This window comes from Episyrphus balteatus, chromosome 2 (genome assembly GCF_945859705.1).
Source record: "Episyrphus balteatus chromosome 2, idEpiBalt1.1, whole genome shotgun sequence".
Lineage (NCBI taxonomy): Eukaryota > Metazoa > Arthropoda > Insecta > Diptera > Syrphidae > Episyrphus > Episyrphus balteatus.
Genome location: NC_079135.1, coordinates 99,338,491 through 99,363,794, shown reverse-complemented (window position 1 = coordinate 99,363,794; position 25,304 = coordinate 99,338,491). Strand labels below are relative to the sequence as shown.

Here is a 25,304-nt window from a genome sequence, read left to right as displayed (position 1 = left end):
TTGATCATGGTGCAGACCTTTTTGCGCACCAAATGAACTTTTAAAAATTGACATTTTAAAAATTAAAAAAAAAAAAACAAAATAATCTTTTTATTTCATCCGCTAACAACGCTAGTCTTATTTTATCGGGATTTTAAATTACAAACAAAAATTCTAGCTAAAAATTTTTGTGGCTTAAAATCATTTAAATGAGCTTAAATTTATTTTTTGATATTTTATCCGCTAATATTTTAGCAAACAAATTTGTGTTTGCACTTAAATTAACTTAACTACAATTTCTTACACTAGTTATTTTTAATTCCTACACAGTCCAATAATGGTAAAAAAAAAACATAAAAAAAATGATATTCACAATTTGATTTAGTTTTCAGCATGAACAACTTCTTTTCCAATTGTTTAAGAATTTCAAGGTCTAAAGACCCTATAAACAATTCCTATGGCCACAAAATCTCGTCTTTGCTTTGGCTTAAATCCATCCCTGTATTACTACAATGACCTATACACATTAAAAAAAAAAAAAAACAGACACAAAATATATTTATTTGCTGCCCATGATGAAACAAGGATTCTCCTTGCTGTGAATAAAGGAATATTTTGCTCAGATTTTACAGATTTTTTTTTTCTATGTTTTTGTTTTTTTTTTTTCCACCACTTGCCTTTAACTTTACTTCAAGTTTCAGGGTCATGCCATTTGCCCTTTGCTCTTTATCTTCACTTTGTAACAATTAAGGACATTCATTTATATCCTCCCTATTTATTTAAACGCAACCCAGTCAAGCAGACAGGAAAAAAAGTACCTATATAAAAACAGGGACAAGATAAAACAAAACGAAAAAAAAAAACATAACTTTTCGTGATTAATTTTCTAGGAAGGATACTTTGTGACAGTGACAGTTAAGTTTGATAGAGAGTTGTAGGTACACTCGCACACACGAAAATTTTTCCAAGTTGGTGTCCTGTCCTGGTGCAAAAAAGGCCCCCCCCCCCCCCCACAAAAAACATCCAACTCATTTACTAACTTAATTGTACATATTCTCTTTGGTCCACTTAATTTTTCGCAGCAGAGAGAGGTCATGTTTCGTTTTAGGACTTGGAGCGTTAAGTTTGTGACATGTTGTCAAATTATAGTTTATCTTTAGAAAGAAACACTGCCAGGAGATATATACAAGACACGTACGTATAACGTATCTATGGTGGATATGGTACTTTCTAGTAGTAGAAATAGAGGCATCATCATCATTGGTTGTGTGAGTAAAAGTGCCAAGTGGCATATTTAAGTGTTAGAATGTGTCAAAGACAAAACTTTTTCGAAAAAATATAATTTGTGATCTCGAATAGCGACGCCATCGCCAACGAGAGGAGAATCATAATAATTAATTTCTTGTTTTTCGATGTGTGAATAATTGGAGGATAAATGTATGAGAGGAAATGGAATTTATTTCTTTGTTTGCAAAGAAAGTTTCTTTTAAGATAGAAACTTCATACAAATAGGAAAGAATTTGGGTGTTTTTTTAGCGCTTCAGGTAATGCCAGAGTAAAAATAGAAATTGAAATTCGCCGTTTGGCGAAAATTTCAGCACAATACCGCCACACCACGACTGCACCACGTCCGCACTATTTCATTTTGAATGAAAAATTCGGTGCACCACCGTCGCACCACGACTGCACCACGTCCGCACCATTTTATTTTGTATGAAAAATTCGCTGCACCATGTTACATAATTTTGGATTATTTTAAAACAAACAAAAAAAAAACTACCGACGAGAAGGAGATTCGAAACTGAGTATCCATAAATTGTATGTACAATTTTTGGTTCAGTGCAGAGCACTTTCAATAAGAAGTCTAACGCCGAACTGGCTATTTGTTCCGTCCTTAAGTCAAAATAACTTTGAAGACTACTTAAACATTTGTATAAGTTACGAGAATAAAATGTTTGATCATGGTGCAGACCTGGTGCGGCTGCGGTGGTGCAGCGAGTTTTTTCATACAAAATAAAATCGTGTGGACGTGGTGCACTCCTGGTGCACTCGTGGTGCGGTGGTGCAGCGAATTTTTTTTATACTTTTCCACGTGGTGCGGCAGTTTAGAAATTTTTAAAATGTTGCGGACGTGGCGCAATAGTAATTTCTGATAATAGTGCAGACGTCCTGCAGCGGTGGTTGTGCGGCGAAATTCCATTTTTACTCGGGTGTCCTTTAACATTTTTTGTTAACATTTAAGGATTCGATATAATTTTGTTTAATAGTTTCCTCTAAAGACCCAACAAATCTCGGGGCTTAAATGATTAAAATACTCATATAAGCAACAAAAAAAAAGAAGGGTTATAGGAGCCTTTAAGGACTATTTTTTTTTTTTTTTTACCTTCCTAAATATTCTCCCAAACTTTATTCATCTGACACAATGAAATTTTATATCATGATACCGAAAAACCATAGCCTTTTGTTCATTCAAGTTAAGCATCAGAAAATAAATTGTTAACATCTAATAGGCTCTCTCTTCACTGAAAACAACAAAAACAGAACCAACATAAAAAAAAAAAAATCCTTTTGAACTTAACATTTAATCCTTTTAATGTATCTTTATGTTTATTTTTTCAGGCAATGGTCCTACCACCCCTAGCTAAATGGCCATACGAAAATGGTTTCACATTTACGACGTGGTTCCGTTTAGATCCCATAAATTCTGTAAATATAGAACGTGAGAAACCCTACCTCTATTGGTAAGTTTATTTACAACAAAACAACAAAAAGAGGTTTTATTTTTTATAAAGAAAAAAAAATTGCTTATTATTATGATGACCATCATATCCTTATATCCGTTTCCTCTTAATTTTTGTTTTTATAGTTTTAAAACATCGAAAGGGGTTGGATATACAGCACATTTTGTTGGTAATTGCCTTGTCTTGACATCGATGAAAGTCAAAGGAAAAGGCTTCCAGCATTGTGTCAAATATGAATTCCAACCAAGAAAGGTACTTTGTTTAACATCCGTTTTTATTTTTTTCTAACAATTATGTCATTTTAAATCTTCTCTTTCTTTTTTCTCTTTTTTTGTCATCGTTTTAAAAAAATATAGTGGTACATGATTGCCATTGTGTATATATATAATCGTTGGACTAAAAGCGAAATAAAGTGCCTAGTTAATGGACAATTAGCGTCTAGTACGGAAATGGCGTGGTTCGTTTCAACAAATGATGTAAGTTTTATTTATTCTTTTTTTTAGTTTTTTTTTGTGGAAATTGTTTTCCTTTGTTGTGTTTTTCTATTAAAAAAAAAAAAAATCTCTAAAAAAATGTGTGTCCTTTTTTTTATATTTTATAGCCATTTGATAAGTGTTACATTGGTGCAACGCCGGAACTTGATGAGGAGCGAGTTTTTTGTGGCCAAATGTCAGCTATTTATCTTTTCAGTGAAGCCTTGACAACGCAACAAATATGTGCGATGCACCGTTTAGGTCCTGGATATAAGGTAAATAACTTTAAAATCTATCTATTGAATGTTTTTTTTATACCTATTTACAGTATTAAAATTACCTATATTTAATGCTGAAGTGAAATATTATATAACGAAATTAAAAAAAAACTTTAAAACAATGCATTTCTTATGGGAGAGATTTTTTTAGATTTTTTCCGAAAAAAAAAAATATGTTTTCAATCACCACAGCTGTAAAGCAAACTCGAAAAAAAAGTTTAAACTCACCACGATTTTTTTTCTCGCAAAACAATTACTCCAGTCAAAGCGTCATTTGACCTTGCGCACAAAGGCACTGTCAGTTTTTATTTCATGGATCGATAGGGGTATATTTAAAAGGCTTAACCCAATTTCTCACCACCTGATCATTCTTTTTAGCGGAGTTATTCACAAAAATGCATTTTTTGAGATATTTTACTTCCAAGCTAATACCTATCTTTGCTCCAGTATATCGTAGACCAAAAAATCAACATTCATTCTCTTCCTTATAATATTTTCTATCGTTGTATGTAATTTCATTGTATTAAAGTGAGTTACTACAAAATGGCAGCCAGTTAAAGTCAAATTCTAGTTGTTAAAAAACACATTTTCGTTTTTATTTCGAAAAAAGCTTAGATTATGGTTAACATTTTTGTAACCTATTTTGTAGCCCTCCTGCATTTTACAGAAAAAGTCAACTCTTTATCACCAAAGATGATCGAGAAATTGATAAATGAACGCACGAAAAAACGGTGCGAAAACACCCAAAAATATCGTTTTTTGGGAATAACTCGGCTTCAGAATGTCCTACGACAAAAAATAAAGCTATTAATTGTTCATTACAACATTTTCTATTGATTAAGTGCACATTCTTTTTTTTGAAACAAATAAAAAATAAGTAATATTAAGTCAAAGACGTTTTTTTCTTTAGCAAACTCTTTCCTTATTATTTTGTAAATGGTGCAAGTATTGGCTAACAAAATAAAATACTATTGTAGTCCTTTAAATTATCTACAATTTAAAAAACAAATAAGCTCTCCCACACGAGCCGGGAAATTAATTTTTTAAAAAAAGTTCCAAACGACCAACGAAAAACATGAGACAAATTCTCTTATAACAAGAAACAATGAAAACAACCCCTATCACTGAGAACTATTATTCGACTTATAAACAAGGGAAATTTTTTTAAATTTTCTTACTGAATAATGCTTTCTAAAAATTATAATAACTCGGCTCCCGTGGGTCGTAGAGAGCTAATTTGTTTTTTAAAATTGTAGATAATTTAAAGGAATACAACAGTATTGATTTTATTATTTTTTCCTAATTTTGAAATTGCCGTGAGTTAAATTTTAGGTTTCAAGAAAACGGATATAATTTTTTTGGCAGCAGGTCGAAATTTTGACTTCCAAATTCTGGTTTTTAAAATTCTGTTTTTTTTTTCTATTCTGTAATTCAAAATTCAGCTTTTTAAAATTATGCTTTTCAACATTTATTTGAACAAAAAAATTCGGCTAATTTTGTTTTTTTTTTTCAAAGCAGATGCACTTACTAAACAAAAATTCACCTCATAAATGTAATTCAAATTATATACTTTCCATACTGTTTCTTGTTTAACCATCGGATTTATTTCCTATTTATCAAAATGCCTAGATTGACTTTCTTATCACTCATATCTGTAAACCTTTGAAATTTTTGGAATATTAATTTTTATTTGATAAATTAAAACATTTTAAATATTTTTCGAAGATATTTAACATTAAAAACCTTTGTATGTCGATATTTTTAAATTTATTGATTTATCAAAAACAAAAATGATATCAAAAAAATTTAATAAGTAAGTTCAAAATAAAATAAGCAACAAATTTTGCGAGAAGATGATTTTACAAAATTCTGCAAAAAATCGTGCTCTTTTTAACATTTTCCAAACCCTTTTTTAAGAATTTAAAATACTACCAATAATGAAAAAAAGTATATTTCTAAAATTTGAATATTATCATAGATCTTAAGTCTTTTGATAGGAAATTAGTTCTCTTGAGGAAGTTTAACTAAAATTAAATAAATTTTGTTCGAATTTGGTTTATACTTTTTCATGTCGCTAGAACTTTTTTCGATCTCACTATTTATAGGGAATCATATATATGAAATTGATGTAGAATATTCCGAGGAATTCGAATATTGTATTCATAATTTAAAAAAAATTTATTTTCACCCTTATAAAGACACTTTTTTGTGACCACTTTTAATTTTTGTCCATAGGGTTAAAACATTTGATAATGAACTTTGGAAACAAACTAAGTTTGCTCCGAATGTATCAACAGCATTTTCTCGAAATGTATACAGGGTGTCCCACAGTCACCGCCCCAAATGAAAACCATGGATTTCTGAGGTCATTTTAAGTCGAAAAACTTAAGAGGTAATTTTCTCGTTTTCGTCCCGTTTTCGAGTTACCACGGTTTTTATGATTTTTGCTCTCTTGTGCTTTAACTGGCCTTATCTTTGCCAAACTAAGTTTCATTTGAAAGATTTTTTTTACAACCAATCAAGAATTTATTACAGTTTAAGTTTGTCTCAAAACTTTTTTTTCTGCGGACAACCGTTTTTCCACAATTTTACATCAAACACAATGTTCTTCGTTTTTTAAGTTGTTTTTTACACTTTCATATCATTTAAGTCAAAAAAACACGTTAATGAGTATTAATTTTTTGTCCTTTTTATTAAAGCCCAGTTTATTTTCATAAAAAAAAAATAAGTTTTATTTCATAAAAAAGGCTACTGAAAGTAATTAAAAAAAATAAACAAACTGAGTGAATTAAAAAAAAAATAATTTTTAAATAAAAAATTGATTTAAATGAATCAAAATTTTTTCTGAGCTTTATCTATTTGTTCTTTTCTTAACCACAATAGCTCAGAAAAAGTTTTTAGTTCATTTAAATCAATTTTTTATTTAAAAAATATTTTTTTTTATTTCACTCAGTTTGTTTATTTTTTTTTTAATTACTTTTAGTAGCCTTTTTGGTGAAATAAAACTTATTTTTTTATGAAAATAAACTGGGCTTTAATAAAAAGGACAAAAAATTAATACTCATTAACTTGTTTTTTTGACTTAAATAATATGAAAGTGTAAAAAACAACTTAAAAAACGAAGAACATTGTGTTTGATGTAAAATTGTGGAAAAACGGTTGTCCGCAGAAAAAAAAGTTTTGAGAAAACTTAAACTGTAATAAATTCTTGATTGATTGTAATAAAAATCTTTCAAATCAAACTTAGTTTGGCAAAAATAAGGCCAGTTAAATGACAAGAGAGCAAATATCATAAAAACCGTGGTAACTCGAAAACGGGACGAAAACGAGAAAATTACCTCTTAAGTTTTTCGACTTAAAATGACCTCAGGAATCCATGGTTTTCATTTGGGGCGGTGACTGTGGGACACCCTGTATATTTCACTTCAGTATTAATAAAATACATATTTTTTTTATTGAATAGGTGTACCTTACTTACTAAAATTAATAAACTAATTATTACTTTTCTCAATTTTTCTAATATAATTCTTTTCATGCTTAACAACAACAAAACTTACATCACTATCTGCATTATGGAAAAAAAAATATTTTCGCCATCACTCCTAAATATTAACTAATCTTCAACCTACCCAACAACAGTCACAGTTTCGTTTTGACAACGAATGCTATCTAAATCTGCCGGACAATCATAAACGGGTGAGTTTACATGCCACAAATAATGATGGCTCCGACGATGATTCCTCAGGTGAAATAGATTTGAATGTGGCTGTTGCCGAAGCATATGCATTAGTTAATGCTCGATTGCAATCTGAAGCTCGAGCAACAGCAGCCCAACATACATTACCCAATTCGTCAGCAGCAGCAACAGCATCTGCAGCCACAATAGCATCAACAACAACAGCAATTACGCCGGCATCTACTGGCAACAATAACAAACAACTCGATAATGATCCTTCAGCTCTGTCTACATCTTCTTTGGCATATCCTTCGGGAAGCCTTTATTCTGCTTCAACTGGTAGATATTTTTGTTTTGCGTGATTAAATGAATGCAATTTTTTTTTTTTTGATTTTTTGTTTTTATGCTTTTTTTTGTAATTATTTTGAATGTTTTTTTTTTTTTTTTGTTTCTGATTTCTGTATTTTTTGTTAATTTTTCTTGGTTAAAAAAATTAAAATTAAAAAATAAATTTTACTACGAAGACTCCCGAACACTATCAAAATTGCGCAAACTATCAACCGCAGATGGTCCTGGATCTTTGACTGGCGATGCCGAAGAATTGATTAATTTGAAAACTGTAAGCATGTTGTGTTTTTATTTATTTTTTTTTTTTATTTTTTGTTAAATTTTAATTTTTTGCTTTTTTTTTTAAACAATTTTTGAAATATTTTTGTGTTTTTTTGTTTGATTTTATGAATGGAAACCTGCTTTAGACTAGGTTAAAATATTTTTTGTTAACTAAATTTCACTTAACTTTAAGGATATTTGACATATTTGAGAGTTTTAATTTAAATTAATTAAACAATTTTTCCGCTACCGGAAGTCTTACAAGGTGCAAACACTATTCAATTCCACCTTAAAAACAAATAAAAAAATTCTTTCAATCAAAGCAAAGTTGCAAATGCAATTGGAAATTGAAACAAATACAAGTTAATATAATTTACGCTGATGGCGCATCATCGACACTACAAATTTAGCTTCATCACAAATAAAAAATAGGAAATAAGAAATAAAAAAAAAAACTATCTCATAGATTCCCTTTGAAAAAAAGAGGACTTTCAGGAAATATGATGGTGGCTTTCATCATGGCTCCGAGTTTATTTGCTTTTTATTCAATCAAAATGATGATGACTAGAGAGATGGCAGTGGCTTTGAATTCATTTTCATGACGCAAAAAAAAAAAAAAAAAAAAAAACATTTTTGAAGTGAGATTCATGATTAAAGTTGCTGAAGCGTGAAATTTTTCAATTGATTGATTTTTTAAGTGCTAATAAATTTGTTCATTACAGATCAATGCATTTTTGATATATATTTTGTTTTAAAGCTTTTGCTTTTAATTTTACTTTTTGTTTGAAGGATACAACCTTGCAATTTTACCTTTTATAGCGAATATTTAATTAAAAGTTTCCGTGTTTCAAGGAGGTTTCATAAGTGTTTACCTTGATAGATAGTTTTTTTTTTTACAAATTTTTAAATTAGATAAGATCCTTTAAAAATAGGAAAGTTGGCATTAAACGTTGAAATTAAAATCATATTAATTAAATTTCTCTTAAATGCATTCACTTTATTATTTTTGTGGGTATATCAGGGTCCAAATTACTCAAAATAAATCATTAGTTACAAAACTGGCTAATGTTGAAAAAAAATTAATGTATTTGAGCTCCATATGAGAAAAAATTTCAGAAATTGTGCATTTTTTTTAGAAAATCACAAAGTGTCCCGTTTTCAAAAAAAAAAAAAAAATATTTAATTTCAAAAATAATATTTAAACCTTGCTACAAGAGCACTCGTTGAAATTTAATTTATAATTTGGAAAAAAAGTCGCGGTTAAAAAAAATGATTCTCAAAAGAAAAATACGTTATCCAAAAATTACAATAGAATTTTTTCCTATACAAATTTATTAGTTTTAGACCCGATTTTTCAATCTTCTAATAAACAGTCAGTTAACTGTCAGACGAATAAAGATATTAGACTCATAAACAATCAGATAACAATATTGAATTTTTCAATCAACCAGTTAGCTATTCTGAACAGAATAACAAAAAAAAAATATTCAAAATTAAACGTCATTTTTATTCATAATTGTTTTTGTTTTCTTATATTCTTCAAAACAGCTTTGATAAATTATTTTTGTTGAGATTATTCCTTAGAATAATTTTTATTCGTCTCTGAAAGAAGCAGATAGATTTATTTCTCTATTAAATATTTTATTCCTAGGAATAAGCTATATTTTTGACTGTTGAAAATTGATTTTTTCTCTATTTGCGGAATAAGTACTAACTGGCTGTTTAACTGACTATTGAAAAATTGGCTCTTAAAGAAAATTGCAATAGTAACACGGAAATAATTTTTTCAAACTTTTGTACTTAGTTTAAAGCTAAAATTATTTTTTAATGCTGTCTCTATTTTAGGAAGAAATTTTTTCAAAATCAATTAATGGCTTTTTTTCCTGAAAATTAAGTATTTAATATCATTCATAGTAACAACTTTTTTGGATGAACTTTTTCAGTAAATACTTTTTTTTTCTTTAGGAATTACTATAGGTTTTTTCAAGGTTACAAAATACCAACTTGTAAAACTGATAGTATAATATACTTTTTTGTTTTAAAACCGCAATTATGAAGCCATGAAACTTATGAATAGCAGTCTTGAGTCATATTTTGACGCAATCTTTTCATGGTATTTCTTAAAGATGGATGGTTGTTAATATTTGTCGAAATGGCAGAATTTTTATGTATCAATTACCAAAAAGTTAAGAAAGATCGATTATCGGGCTCAGAGTTAAATTAAAAAAAAACTTTATCAATAAGTCATTATTGTAAATGAATAGTAATTTTTTTCAATAAGTTTTTATTTTAAGTAATGTCAAGTTTCAAAACTGTTGAGATAATTTCAACTCTGAATCATATTCGAATTGCCAACAGTATATTAACTTTACTAGCCATGAATACCTACTTGCTCTTATGTCAAAAGTTGCTTGAGATATTAAAGCTTTTACAAATTCATAAAAAATTATTTTTAAAAAATATAAAAAAAACTTTAAAATAATATTAAATTTGGTTTAAAGTTAAATAACGTTTTTTTTTAAATGCATCACAAAGAATTGGAAATCTAGAGCCGCTTTTTTAAAAAGAAGTTTTTTTTCATATAAAAATGTTCACATAATTTTTAAAAAATAAAAATCGTATTCCATTAAAAAGAAGAAATATTAATTGATAAATAAAAATAAAGTTTCAATAAAATCATTGAGTCGTTTTCAAAATAGATTTTTCATACAAAATTTCAATCTTTTTATAATCCAAAAATGATTTTATTGAAAATTTTGTTTTATTTTAATATTAAGGCCACACTGAACCAAATCCTTACGTAAATACAACGAAAAAATTCGTTGAGCCAACGAAAATTTAATTAATTTTCAGCCGATGAAAAATTTAATTGGCTCAACGAAATGGCTTTCATACGTTAATGAAGAACTTCATCAATTAACGAAAACTTTCGTATTTTAATGAAATTTTTCATAAAAATTTTTGATCGAGAATTAATGAATTTTTTCATCAGTTTACGAATTTTTTTTATCGATTAATGTAAAATTTAATTAACCACGGTGATAGCTAACGAATTTTTTCGTAAATTTTATGAAAAGTTTAATTAAATTACGAAAAAATATTCGTTAGGTAACGAAACTTTTCGTTGTATTAATTTTTTTTTAGTAGATTATAATATATATTTATTGGACTTGTTAAATTATTATTAATTTAAAAAAGTCCAAAACAAAAAATTGGCGTTTCGACCCGGTGGGGCTCACTTGGACTCATCAGTTGACTTATCCGTGAGACACCTTGTCAATACGCAAATATGTTTTATATTCAGCTCAACTTACATAGATTTTTAAACAAAAACCTAATGTGAACTATATCCAGCAAGATTCAATTTTTAATCCATTAAACAGAAATGCACCCAAGTAGGTATACGTTTTTTTTTTGTAAGGCAACGATTTTTTTCGTTAACTGATGTATTTTTTCATAAGCCGATGTAATATTTCATTAGTATATGAAGAATTTTCATAAGCTTATGAAGATTTTCGTGAGTTAATGTTGAATTTCATAAGTTAATGAATTTTTTCGTTACTTAATTAAAACTTTGATAAAGTAAGGAAAAAATTCTTATTTTTGTTCTTTAAAATGAGTATGGAATTTTTCGTTAATTGATGAATCTTTTCATTGAATTGGATTTTTTGGCACTAAAAAGGGAGAAAAAGTGTATGAAACGTTTTCATTAATTGATGAAGGTTTTCATATTACGAAAAATTACATATTTTCGTTGGGCCAACGAAAGTTTCGTTGGGCCAACGAAAATGTAGTGTATGAAACGATTTTCGTAATTTTACGAAATTTATTATTTTCAGTGCACTAAAAAGTTTTTGTTCATATTTTTTTATTGAAATTGGTGGTCTCGTTTACTAGAAAACGGTTCTATGGGAAATACCGTTAATTACGGTCCATATTTTCAATATTAAATTTTTTAAAGAAAATCGTTAGAGCCATCATGTAATATCTGATTGTTATCTCAAGTTCAATTTTTTTATGCTGCTGTTAAGTTCACTTTTGACTCACAAAAAAAGCACGAACAGATGTTCACATCACAAACTCAAATTTAAGAAACAGTAAAAATTTGCATTGGATTACACAGTAAAACTTTCAGAACAATTTATTTGTAAGCCCTAGTACACTGCTAAAGCTAAACGAAAATTTGTCTAGGTCTCCAAAGTCAAAAAACTCTTTTTTAGCAAGTAAAATGACCTGGACAATTAAATACTAGTGACAAAAGATTTTAATTTTTCCAAATGTGCCGGCATAGCTAAGAATTACGTTCAATTTAGTTGTGCTTTTTTTTGTAAGAAAATTTTCGTATCGCTTCAGCAGCATACGTACCAGGCTTAAATTCGAAACGAATACCAATCATCTAAAAAAAAGTATTTAATATCATTTTTGGGTGAATTCTAGTATTTACTTGGGTGAATTTAGTATCTACTTAAAGTATTTGCCTGCTAGCAGGTACTTTTTTTTATGCATACGAAATTAAGTAAATACTATGAATTTTACCTTTTATTAGAATTTATAGTATTTACTTTCACCTTTTACTTTAAGTAAGTACTACTTTTTTATGCATATCACCCATAATAAAGTTTTTTAGAAGAAGTTAATGCTAGTATTACAGAAGTTTTTGAAAAAAAAAAAAACTAGGAAAAAATATGATTTGTCAAATGAATTTGTGATTAGTTCATTACGGTTTTTGTGTTCTTTGTAATTTTAAATAATAAATCTTAGTGTGTCTTACTTAGAAGGTCTATACAAATGCAATAAAAAAAGGAAACGAAAAAAAAACACAACAAAATGTTCGAACGAAATTCGAAAAGTTTAAAGACATTAAATTAAACTTTCATAATAAAAAAAAAACGCTTATTTATAAAACGCTGAAATGAAATGATTTAAAAGTGAAAATCTAAAATGGATAAAAGTCAAGTCAAAGTGGAAGACGCGTGTTGTAGTCCAAGCTGTAGTTTAAGAAGGCCAGAGCACTCTAAACCATTAAAAATCCTCATTGAAATGGGAAAATTACCTCATAGTTTTTAGATTTTTATTTTTAAATTACTTCTGTATCTTTGTTAAATATTCTAAATTTCAAGTGATTCTATTTAGAACAGCTTGACTTCCAGAGTCTTTCTCCATTTTGTGCTAGCACTAAAATACTAGCCGAATAACCACACCTAAGAAGTTTTAGCAGCTGTTAAAGAAAATGTTATTTCGAACTACCTTTAAATAGGTTTCTCAGTTTTTTTTTTTTTTAAATCGTTCAAGGACCAGACAGCACCTTTAAAATTTGATGTAACTTTATGGAATCTTACTTATGTTGTGATTCCGGTTAAAATTCAATTTTCATTTAAATTTGTATGGAATTTTAACGCCTGGCTTTCATTTGTTGCCCGTTTTAAAAAGAGTTTAAAATGATTCTTATCGAACAAACAAAAACATTATGGTTTTGCATCAAAATGTGAAATTTTAGTTTTTTTTTTTGAGATTTGATATTTTTATTTTAAAGCAACGATACCGAAAAACTCACTTAGTAGGTAGGTACCTACGTACAATTTCATTAGTTTTAGTAGCAGTAAGTTTTTCCTTTGAACCCTCGATTATGCATATCAATTTTCAATTTAATGGACAGTTTTTTATTTTTCTCAAATACGAGTATTATAAATTTGCAGTAAACTGTCTCAATTCTGAGATAAGGACAACACAAGAATTTTATTTCGGATAATTCTATGTAGGTTTTTTTGTATCCATTTTATTTTTAAATAAATTACCAGCCATATATATATATACCTGTAAGTTAAGTGAAATAATTTAATTTAAATATTTAACAAAAAATACCAAAATATTTTTTAAAACTTCTTTTCGTAAAATTATCACAAAAATAAATCCACACAAATTCACTTTAATCTGCTATTTTAGTCTCACACAGTATATTTTATGTTTTTATTTTTTTGTGTATGTATGTACTTGGCTTTAAACAAATTTTATATTTTGCATTTGACGTCTTATAAATTTGTTTTGTATTTTTTTTTTAAGTTTTTTTAATTTAATTGCATTCAGAGCTAAAAACAATGATCATAGTCAGCGCAAACGTCCCTACAGCTATTGTTTGTGTGCGTGTGTTTGTTGTTTAGCTATAATACCAAAACCAAAACAAAAAAAAAAAATTAATGAAAACAGCAATGTAAAGTCAATATTTTTTTGAAAATCAAAATTTATTCCATCACTTTCGTTTCTATACTTCACACTCTGACACGTGTGTGTTTGTTTTTTCATATACATACATAAATAAAATACATACAAGAATATCGCTATACTATGCACTAAAAATCATAAAGTTCTTCAGAACTTATGAAGACAAAAAAGCGTCAGTTCTTTGTCACGTTTCGTAAACATTTATACCACATTTTCACTTGTAATTTTTACTTGTCACTAAATAGCTTAGAAAAATGTAAAATTTTCAAAGCCATTTAAAGATTGAAAAGTTTTTAAAAAGTTCAAAGAAAAAAGATTAAATTTAATGACAAGCGAAAATCTGGCATTATTGTTCATATTTTCAATATAAACCACGTGTAAAATTGTAGCTCTTTATAGACTCTTATAGAAAAATCAATTTCCATCATTTCTATAACTCTGTTTCGTCTTGGCAAAATCATAAGCCATTATAGTAAAAAAAAGCTACCAAAAAAGTAATATATTCACATTTTCTCTTTCACTCCCATTTTACATAGTGCAATCATTCAACAAAAATAAAATAAAAAAGGAGCAAAAATTTTCAAATTTTCATATTGCAAACACTAACTTACACAATATTAAATCTCAAATTTATAATCAAATTTTTTTTTATATTTTATTTTTTACAGGTTCTTTATGATGGTAAACTATCGAATGCCATCGTCTTCATGTACAACCCAGTAGCCACGGATGGTCAACTGTGTTTACAATCATCCCCAAAGGGAAATGTTTCATATTTTGTACATACACCGCATGCTCTTATGTTGCAGGTAAGTTTTTGCAATTTCTTAACAAAAAAAAAAAAATATAAAAAAAAAGAATTTTACGTGAGCTATAACTAACTGCACTAATACTAAGACATGAGGACTGCACATTTACTGTAGATACTTTGAAAAATGGCAGGACATAAAATGTACTTTGAAAGTAGTAACCTTACCTACCAAAGTTTGTTTTAAAATATAATCCAAATTGACTAAAAAGATGTGAAAATTTCTCCCTTTTATCCTTGGAAATACCTTCTGTGCTTTTGTGAAATAGAAATTGAGGTTGAATTTCACCAGTCATATAGATATTAAAAGCCGAATTTACCATAATTTAAAATAGAAAATATTTGTTTATAAAATTAATGCAACTTAGCATAGAGACTACTGTCATTATGTAAAAGAATTCAAGAACCAAAATTTATTTCAATGGGAGAGATATCTTAAAAACTTATTTTTGGGAAAAATATGTTTAATGCTATTAAAGCAAATCATTGATTTGCTTTTAAAGCATATAATATTTCAAATAATTGGAGCTTAAAATCATTTCCGTGGTCCCAAAGATTACTAAATTTCGACGAAATTGACGATTTTAGAAAAGAAATATCTTGGAAACCATAGATTCGTGCACTTCTTGTTCCATCGACTATTTTCTGATAAAAAATATAAATTCATAAAATGCATTTGAAATTTAAGAAAACAAAATTTTTGGCAAATAAAAAAAAATCAATTCACTAATAAAATGTTCTGCATTAAAAAAAATTTAGGTATTGAAATTACAAAAAAAATGTTGGCGTTAAAAAAAAAATTCAATGCAAAATGTGTGCATCAAATTTTTTTTTTTTTTTTTAAATATTTATCGAAGTTCTAACAATTGTCAATAATTGACCTTACATTAATTCGATATTATACCTATTTAAAATAACTATTGAAAGACCAAATAGTCAAAACTGTAAAAAATTCGACGAGTATTAAAAAAAATATTTAATGCTCACTTTTGAATTGAAATTGTTTTTTTAATAGGTTGGTTTTGGAGTAGTAAGTGAGCTCAAATCCAAATTTGAGAACTCGAACCCTATGCACAACTCGAGCTGCGGGGGCTTGTTACTCACAAACGGTGTAACGGATTTGAATTTTTTAACTTGAAAAAAAAAAAAAATCACCATTATTATTTAAAATTCAAAAAATTTAGGTTTAAAAACTAATTTTTGATTTATCTACCTAAACTGAAAAAGCAACAATATCATTTTAACATTTTTTAAATATCAAAAACTGCTGAAAAATGTGTTTTATGATAATTAAAATATCAAAACAATATATTTAATCATAAAATTTTTGAAATTTTTTTTGATATTTTATTATATTATTTATCATATAAATTTGACATCTGCTTCTCATTCCTAATTATTGAAAAATATTAAATAAAAAACTCTTAATTTGTACTAATTTAAAGGTCTTTTGTAATTTTTCGAAGTAAAATTATATAAAATACTGAGAAAATTTATTTCATACACTTCACCATTATTATATTTATAAAGAATATTCCCTTTTATTAATATTTTGTTTAATTTTTTAGAAAAAAGAATGAAAATAAAAAAGAAAAAGAAAAATAAAATCATTTTAAAGAAAAAAGAAAGATAATACTTAAATTAATAAAAAAGAAAGAAATATCATTATAATAAACTGAAACATTAAATTTAGTCAATATTGATATTTAAATTGTCAAAGTGAAATTTTTATTTTCAACCTAGAGTTAAAAAATGTCACAATGATTATGATAATCATATTAAAATTGATATTTTTTTATTGTTGGACGATTTTTGTCACTCAAAAATTTTAATTTGATAGCTCTTATTATAATTTTTTATTTTTTTCGGTGTATATTAAAACTAATTCATAAAAAGATAGACCTTTTTTCAAACACTAGCACTTGAATATTTTTTTTGGAAACCATAAAGGTTTGGAATGAAAAATTAATCTATACAGCATTTTTCATGACCCCAAGGATTTTAATACTCGTCAAAAAATATCTTTCTGCTTTACTTTCTCGTCACCACCTGTACAGCTCGCGATTTTGCCTTAAGAGGGCATTTATTATATGTAAAACATCTTGAACTTATAACCTGCCGGTAAGTAAAGCGCTTCTAACAATATACAACATGTTGAAATATGATTAGTTGTTTAGAAGTTATAAGGAAACATACATGCTCAGATTTATAAAAAAAATGGTGAAATATGTACATTACCTTCTCTTTTACCGCAATCAAGTAAAACAAAAATAAATAATAGTGACTCATTCATAATAAATAATCTTCTTTGGGCCTTACTAATAATCAAATTTAAAGCTCTCTTTAATTTTTACCTTAATTCTACATATTTCACAATACCAAAAACCAATTTAATAGTCAGGTTTAAGGCTAAGTCTAGGTTAAATTTTATAGTTGAGTTTCCCAACTATAAATTTTAATCGAGCATTTGCCTTTAACTTGACTATTAAATTGGTTTTTGGTATTGTGAAATATGTAGAATTAAGGTAAAAATTAAAGTCAGCTTTAAATTTGATTATTGGTAGGGCCCTTTGAGTATAAAGTCGATTTCAATTTCTGTGTCAAATTTTTCAATTTAGTGTAAATTAAAAAAAAAATATATTTACGTAAATAAAATTAAGTTTTATTGTATTAAGTTTAAAATTCTTAGAGTTCTGAAAAACAATTGTCAGGCTTATACCATTCCCATATGCAAATGAAAAATCAAGATTTATTTCAGCCAATTCAGTCTTATGAAAAAAAAAAATTAGATGAACTCCAACTTTCTTACTTTTAAGTAATTACTATGATTAATTTATACCAATCAGTAAATGATATTTAGACCAATTTATGAAAAAAAAAAAATCATCAAAAAATAAACTTAACCCTAGTTTACCGCACGCAAAATAATGCAATAACCAAACTTGGGGGTTCGCGCGAACCCCAAAGCTTTTATGCACCTCTAATTGTTCATTATCAACAATTTGATGCATTGTCTCTTTCTGTTATTGATTAAGGTGACAGTTGCGGTGTCTTTTTATGATAACACGTATATATAACAGGTATATTTTTGCCAAAATATACCTAATAAAAATTGTTGAAAATAGTCCATTTAAAGTCTTGGGGTTCGCATGAACCCCAAGTTTGGTTTGTGACTTTTTTTCAGAAAAAAATTCCAGAAAATAATATAAAACCGCTTTTATGGAAAAAAGACAAAAAACGTAAACAAAAATGAATTTCGTTCACTGAGTTTTCATCCCAGGTCGAAAAAACGATTTAGAAAAAAGTTAAGCATGCGTTGGGGTTCGCACGAACCCCAAGTTTGGTTTGTGACTTTTTTTCAGAAAAAAATTCCAAAAAATAATATAAAACCGCTTTTATGGAAAAAAGACAAAAAACGTAAACAAAAATGAATTTCGTTCACTGAGTTTTCATATCAAGTCGAAAAAACGATTTAGAAAAAAGTTGTAACCATTTAAACATGCGTTGGGGTTCGCACGAACCCCAATTTGTAAACTAGGGTTAATGCTTTAAATTAAATTTAATTTTAAAAGTCCGGAAAATAATCCAATATAAGTTCAAGTGACCTCAACTCCAAAAATTTATAAAGCGTTTCGCCCAGGTACGACAGTGGGCTCATCAGTTAGATCTGTCGTACCCTTATATAAATTTTTGGAGTTGAGGTCACTTGAACTTATATTGGATTATATTCAATCACTCCACTTAAAATAAAAATAATTTTAATAATTTTTTATTATTTTTGTTATTTTTTTCTTCGTTATTGTCCGGAAAATAACCAAAAAAAAAAAAAAAATAATTAAATATGCTCTTCTAATGGCATAAACTAATTAGTCCTTTAAATTTTAAACACAAACTAAAATTATTTTGCCACATTTGAAATCTATTCTACTTATAAAATTCACCTGCCAAAAACGAGTATAGAGATATCATAAAATATGGTCCTCGTTATCTTCTCACAGAAAAAAAAAAAAAAAAAACAGAAAAAAAAAAAAAACGAAAAAGCCAAGAAGGATGTATTTCCCTTGTTTATTTATTGATACACTAGTGCAGTAATATTCTTAACTGTACCAAACCATGAAAACGAACAACATCAAATTTATGACACTTTTGCACAGCAGCACACTAGTCTGATGCAGCAATGCAGTAATTCTAATACATATTTTTCTTTTTTTCTTTTTTTTCTCATTTTTCTTTATCCCTGATCATGTATATAACTACTATACACCTTTATACTGGTTGAAAACAGGACGTTAAGGCTGTTGTAACACATTCGATACACTGTACGTTGAATTCCATTGGGGGTATTCAAGTACTGTTTCCATTATTTTCACAACTTGATATGGCACATGAAGGATGCAGCGATGTGAAGCGTGATCCAACGTTATGGTAAGTGCTTTTTGGTGGTTCCTTGAGAAAAAGAATAACTCATACTTCCTCCTTTGATATTATACTTATTTTTTTTTTTAATTTTTTTTTTAGTTCAAAACTATTGGGTTTTATATGTGAATTGGTGGAAACATCACAAACTGTACAACAACACATGATACAAAATCGAGGATTTCTGGTTATTTCGTTTATGTTGCAGCGATCGTCAAGGGAACATTTGACACTAGAAGTGTTGGGTTCATTTTTGAATTTGACAAAATATCTAGTGACGTGTTTGTCGGCGAATAGTGATTTGCTTCTTAAACAGGTAAGTGAAAAGGATATCAAATGTAATAACATTCTTTTTAAATCCTTTGGGTGAGTGTAAGAAAATGAGGAGATAAAAGTGGTGTTCCACAGGGGAGTGTTTTAGGTACTAAATTCTTTACTTTTTTGTTTTGAAATTTTCATTCAAATCTTTAAACAATTTTGAGCTAATTGGCTTTCCAAAAAAAAGAGTGTATTAAAATTAGGACGAGAAGAATAAATTTTTGTATAAATATAATCTTCAAAACGCCTCTCATTTTCTTACAATCTCGGTCAATAATAAATAATATTTTACAAAAAATTCCACATTATACAAAATAAAAAAAAAGCATGTCAATTAATGTTGAACAAAACAAACAAAAAATATTAAATATCTATTTATTTAAAAAAATTAAATATTTATTGTTAAATGTTAATGTTAAAAATTAAAAAAATCAATTTAATTAAATTTATAATTATTGAAATGCATGACAAAATGTTATATTGTTAAAATTTTACTGAGATGATTGTTTTCTATTTATAAAAAATCTAAATTATTTTATATTTACTTTCAAGAGAATGTCAAATCTATATACCTTCGTATTTTTTTTTTTCATTTTTTATATTTTATTTGCAGTTAAACTTGGGCTTTCGCTTGAAATATAAACGAGTAAAGGTTTAACTAATTTTTATTTATTTTCGTTTTTCTTCAATTTATAAAAAAAAGAAATGTTTGAATTTTTTTTTTACGTGTGGTGAGAAATTCTGTTTTTCTTTTATTTCTCATTAAATTTCATTCGTGTTTAAAAAATATTTTATCGCCAATGCGTGGCCATTTCAGAATTAAAATAATAAATAAATCTGCAGATAATTGCCGTCCCTTAAATGTGGTACCTACTGATAACGATAATTTTCTGTTCGAAATTCAATTTCATAAAGAGAAGTGTTCGAATCAAGGAGGTTCATATTTCATTTTATTTTTTCCACATGTGTATTTGGAATGGATTTTTTTCCAGAGAAATTTCTACCAAAAAATCTTCTTGAGTAGTATAGATGAATTTTGCAAAAAAAAAAAATTTGAAAAAATCATCTCAAGATTTTTATTTAAAAACAAAACAAACTTTTACCAAAATTTCAGTAAAAATGTTTTCGACTTCTTCAAAAAAATCAGCTTACAAAATAGTTTTCTGGATTTTTATTTGTGAAAAATTTGTAAAGGACTCGAAAACTTTATTTAAGATTTACCTTTCTACCAAAAAATACCAAATACGTTTCTGCAGTTCACGGAAAAGTTACGAATATTTTTCCGTTCCCCTAGAATTAGAATCGAAGCGTTTTTTTGAAATATACCTTTTATCTGAAATTGTCATAGTCAAAAGTTGTTTCCTAATTCTTTCGGATTAATTTTTTTTTGTTTTAAGAAATTTTCAATTTTCTAAAACGGGGGCCCTAGAGCCAAACACCTTTTTTTGTCTTAGCCTCCATTTTTTTCAAAAACTCAATTTCATTTACTTTTGAAATATTTAAATAAGAGGTCTTAAAATTTGGAAATAAATTCTTAGAAAACTCGAAAAATGCGTGGTCAAAAAAGGGTTATTTGGTTTAAATTTACAATTTTTGAAAAAAAAAACTGAAACAACCTTCAGAAATAATAATTTAGCACTCAGTCGAAGCCATAAAGAAATTAAATCAAAGAAATTATATCAAATAGAGAAAGTGCAAATTATAAAGGCTTCCTAAACTGCGTTGTTTTTTGAAAGTAACGCGAGATTTTTGACTTTCGATAAAAATTGTAAACACTGAAATATTTCCTTATACTTAGATTAAATACGTACAATTTAATGAATTAAAAATTTAAATTAATAATTTTATTTAGTTTCTAATCGTGGAATGTCATTAAAATTTAGTTGATGTTGCATCAATTTGTGGTTTTAATTTTAAATTTATTTTTTTAGTGTGAGTGTTTTTTAACAATCAGATGTAGAATTATAAGTTTTTGGTTTAATATTATCAAAGAATAAAAAAAAACAATAACCGTGTTTTCCTCTTTCTCAAACTTTCTTCTTCTCCTCCTTTCACTATAAAAAAAAGTTCTACCAGGTGAATAAACTCCCCCTGTTATGATTGTGTCTATGTTATATTTTTTTTTATTAATTTAAAAAAAAGCGTTTTTCCTAATTAAGAAATAAGTGACCTTAAAAAGATTTTGCTTAAATATTTTTTTTTTTTTACTTGAAGTTTTTTTAAACTTGGGCTGATCTCAAAATTTAAATTGAATTCTATTTTGTATTTTAACGGCTTTTTTCGTGTTTAAACTTTGAATGGCAGCAAAAAAAAATTATGCTTAAAATATTATTGTATGTTTGTATTTTTAAGAAATTAATCGATTAATTTTAATTATATCTGAGATTAACTTTTTGGAAGCAGTGTCATTAATATATTAAGTTTTTAACAACAAAACAAAAATATTTTCCTTACAGCAAAATTTTGATAAGAATTAATTTTTAGGTGTCAATTTGATAAATTTCATTGAAATTAGTTTTTTTTTCTACAAGCTTAAGAAAAATTAATTTTTCTTTTTTCGTATCGGTAACAAAACTTTACCCATAGTTTGTGTACCAAAATTTACACCCACCTTAATTTCTCAAAAACAAAATAAATACAAAATAATTAAAAATATAAAAATATAAAAATACAAAAATACAAAAATATAAAAATATAAAAATATAAAAATATAAAAATATAAAAATATAAAAATATAAAAATATAAAAATATAAAAATATAAAAATATAAAAATATAAAAATATAAAAATATAAAAATATAAAAATATAAAAATATAAAAATATAAAAATATAAAAATATAAAAATATAAAAATATAAAAATATAAAAATATAAAAATATAAAAATATAAAAATATAAAAATATAAAAATATAAAAATATAAAAATATAAAAATATAACAATATAAAAATATAAAAATATAAAAATATAAAAATATAAAAATATAAAAATATAAAAATATAAAAATATAAAAATATAAAAATATAAAAATATAAAAATATAAAAATATAAAAATATAAAAATATAAAAATATAAAAATATAAAAATATAAAAATATAAAAATATAAAAATATAAAAATATAAAAATATAAAAATATAAAAATATAAAAATATAAAAATATTAAAATATAAAAATATAAAAATATAAAAATATAAAAATATAAAAATATAAAAATATAAAAATATAAAAATATAAAAATATAAAAATATAAAAATATAAAAATATAAAATTATATAAATATAAAAATATAAAAATCTCTTCAATTTGTTTTAAATGTTAAACAAATTTTCTTATTTTATTTGAGATCAGTTCAAAAATATGTTTTTTTTTTTTAATTTTTCTGCGTGGTGTGCGTGTGCCGTTAATGCAGCTTAATTCGTCATAATTATATAATATTCTGTATAAAAATGAAGTAAATCAGGATGAATCATTACATAATCTGATTGTTTTTTTTTTATGTATCATAAACATTGATCATCCCTTATGTACATTGAATAAATCCTTTATTCACTATCAGTAAATCTCATCAATATTTTTAATTTTTTTTTTTTTGTTCATTTTCATTTGTAAACATCATCAGCTGGCATTTCATTAAGCATCGCATTACGCTTTCATTTATATTATACTTATACATATTTTGTTTGTACAGTTATTCATTTTTGTAATTTGTTTGTAAATTAAAACAGTCAATACGAATTTTGAATGAAAACTCATTATAATACAATTGACGAAAAACGTATTGTATAATATGTGTGGATCAGAATCAAAACCCATTATATCCACTTTTCAAAAAAAATGACTTAGGTATGAGGTTTTGTTCTTATTATTCAAATGCATACGTGGGCCAAATTTGAATCCCAAATTGTATTTTATGGCTAAGATATCAGACCACAAAATATGTAGAAAATAGCAAAATCCATATATTTTTTGATTTTCTAATTTTGTTTTTCTCGATTTACTCGAAATCTCTGAAAGTGGATAAAATGGGTTTTGATTCTAATCCACACATATGATATAAATAAACGAAGAGAGACAGACACACATGGATGTCGTTTTCGTCTCTTCGGGCTCATTAATTATATGGTTGTAAGGATTACTGTTTTTTTTTTTTTAATTTATTCTTAATTACGCCTCCCATATGCACCAGATTCTCCGGACCATTGTTTATTATATCCTCTCATCATTATACCATTGACAGCTTTATTGCTTTAAGGACTGCGTCACATTAAAATGTCTTCTTGATTATGATGCTCAGGATAATAATTATTTTTCTTGTTGTTTTTGAGTAACCATAGTAAAAAAAAGACACGAGGAAGGAAGAAAAGGATGTTTGCTAAAATTATGTTTAACATTATTAGCAATTATTTAAATTTGAAAAAAATTGACTCTAATTGCAAATTAAAATTGCAATATTTTCCCCGGTCGTAAATTATAAAATTTCAAAGGATAATTTGATTACATAAAAAAAAGTCGCATGTCCTTTTCAAGTAAAAGAAAACAAAATACCTAAAGTGTCATCTTTTATTATTATTTTTTTTTTTTATTAAATACGGTTGATGAGGGTCAGGTAAACACACGTTTAATAAATGAAAAAAGGTCTGATAGGGCTTATGTTTCTGTTGAGAAGTCGTAAATATTTACATTTAACGATGAAGTGTATATATATAATATATTAAGGTTGAAAGGACTTTTGGGAATTTTTTTTCAACGAGATATCATAGAAACATTATATTGACAACCAAAGTGGGTGCTTGAATAGTTATAAATGATGAGATTTAAAAAAATATAATCCTTTCAATAGGGTTGAAGGTGACTCCTCTCCTCATATATTCTAATAGACATTTACAGACATTATAAGTGAGTGATGGGGGTTCATAAGAAGGACTTGACAATTTTTTATTGAACATAACACGGAAGATTTATGGTACCTATTTATATTTTGGTCATAAGTTCTTCAACGACCACCACAGTTTCGAGATTTTAAAATTAAGGAAAAATCATAAAATTTTAAATATCAAAATCGTGGAAAGTACAAAGGCCCACAATTTTTAAATTGTGGTTAAAAAAAACTTGAAGCGTAAAATTTTCAAAAAAACAAATTCAAACTACAAAATTCAGAAAAATTTAAATTTCAAATCTTTAAATTCTTTTTTTTAATTGAAAAATCCTTAAAATTCTTAGCACCAAGGAGGTTTTTGGTTTTCTAAAATTTAAATCCTTAAATGAAAAATCTCTCTTTTCATATACTGAATGCCTTTAAAATTCAAATGTATGAAAATTAAAATCAAGACATTTCTAAACAGAAAGTCAAGAGTATTCAAAGTTTTTAATGTATCTACTTTCAATCTTGTGATTCATAGAAAGTTCTCAATTTCAAGCATTCAAAATCGCAAAGTTCTGATATAAGAAAAAACCCAAAATCTTGAAAATTCAAGATTAAAAAAAACGAAATAATTGTTGATAAAAAGAAACATTAAAGTCCGAAAATACAAAATTTGAAAATTCTATAAAATACAAAGAATCCAAAAAAGTTGGCAAAAGAACAAATTTCAAAATTCCGAGAACCATAAAACCTTGAAAAATAAAACTTTTCATATCCAAAAACCTTATGATCACAAATTTTGTTTCAAATCCCCTAATAAGTACACAAATACTTTAAAAAAAATCAAAGTTTTGAAATAAAATAAAAGTATTAAAATTTGAAAATGTTTGATCAAAAATTCGAAGTCACAAATCCCGAAAATCAGA

At 26.4% G+C, this 25,304-nt stretch overlaps 1 protein-coding gene across 15 annotated transcripts in view; it reads left to right on the top strand.

Moving 5' to 3' along the window:
• The window catches only part of LOC129908337 (neurobeachin), a 646,575-nt gene that overhangs the window by 562,644 nt on the left and 58,627 nt on the right, over window positions 1–25,304 (top strand). For 11 of the 15 annotated variants that reach the window (XM_055984756.1, XM_055984754.1, XM_055984755.1 and 8 more), the window contains exons 6-14: window positions 2,599–2,720; window positions 2,846–2,972; window positions 3,077–3,196; window positions 3,322–3,468; window positions 7,111–7,486; window positions 7,672–7,766; window positions 14,644–14,784; window positions 19,069–19,208; window positions 19,302–19,515. In XM_055984756.1, the coding sequence (XP_055840731.1) occupies window positions 2,599–2,720; window positions 2,846–2,972; window positions 3,077–3,196; window positions 3,322–3,468; window positions 7,111–7,486; window positions 7,672–7,766; window positions 14,644–14,784; window positions 19,069–19,208; window positions 19,302–19,515 (1,482 nt within the window). The remainder of the gene's footprint in view (window positions 1–2,598; window positions 2,721–2,845; window positions 2,973–3,076; window positions 3,197–3,321; window positions 3,469–7,110; window positions 7,487–7,671; window positions 7,767–14,643; window positions 14,785–19,068; window positions 19,209–19,301; window positions 19,516–25,304) is intronic. The other 4 variants (XM_055984759.1, XM_055984758.1, XM_055984765.1 and 1 more) reach the window with 1 other exon arrangement.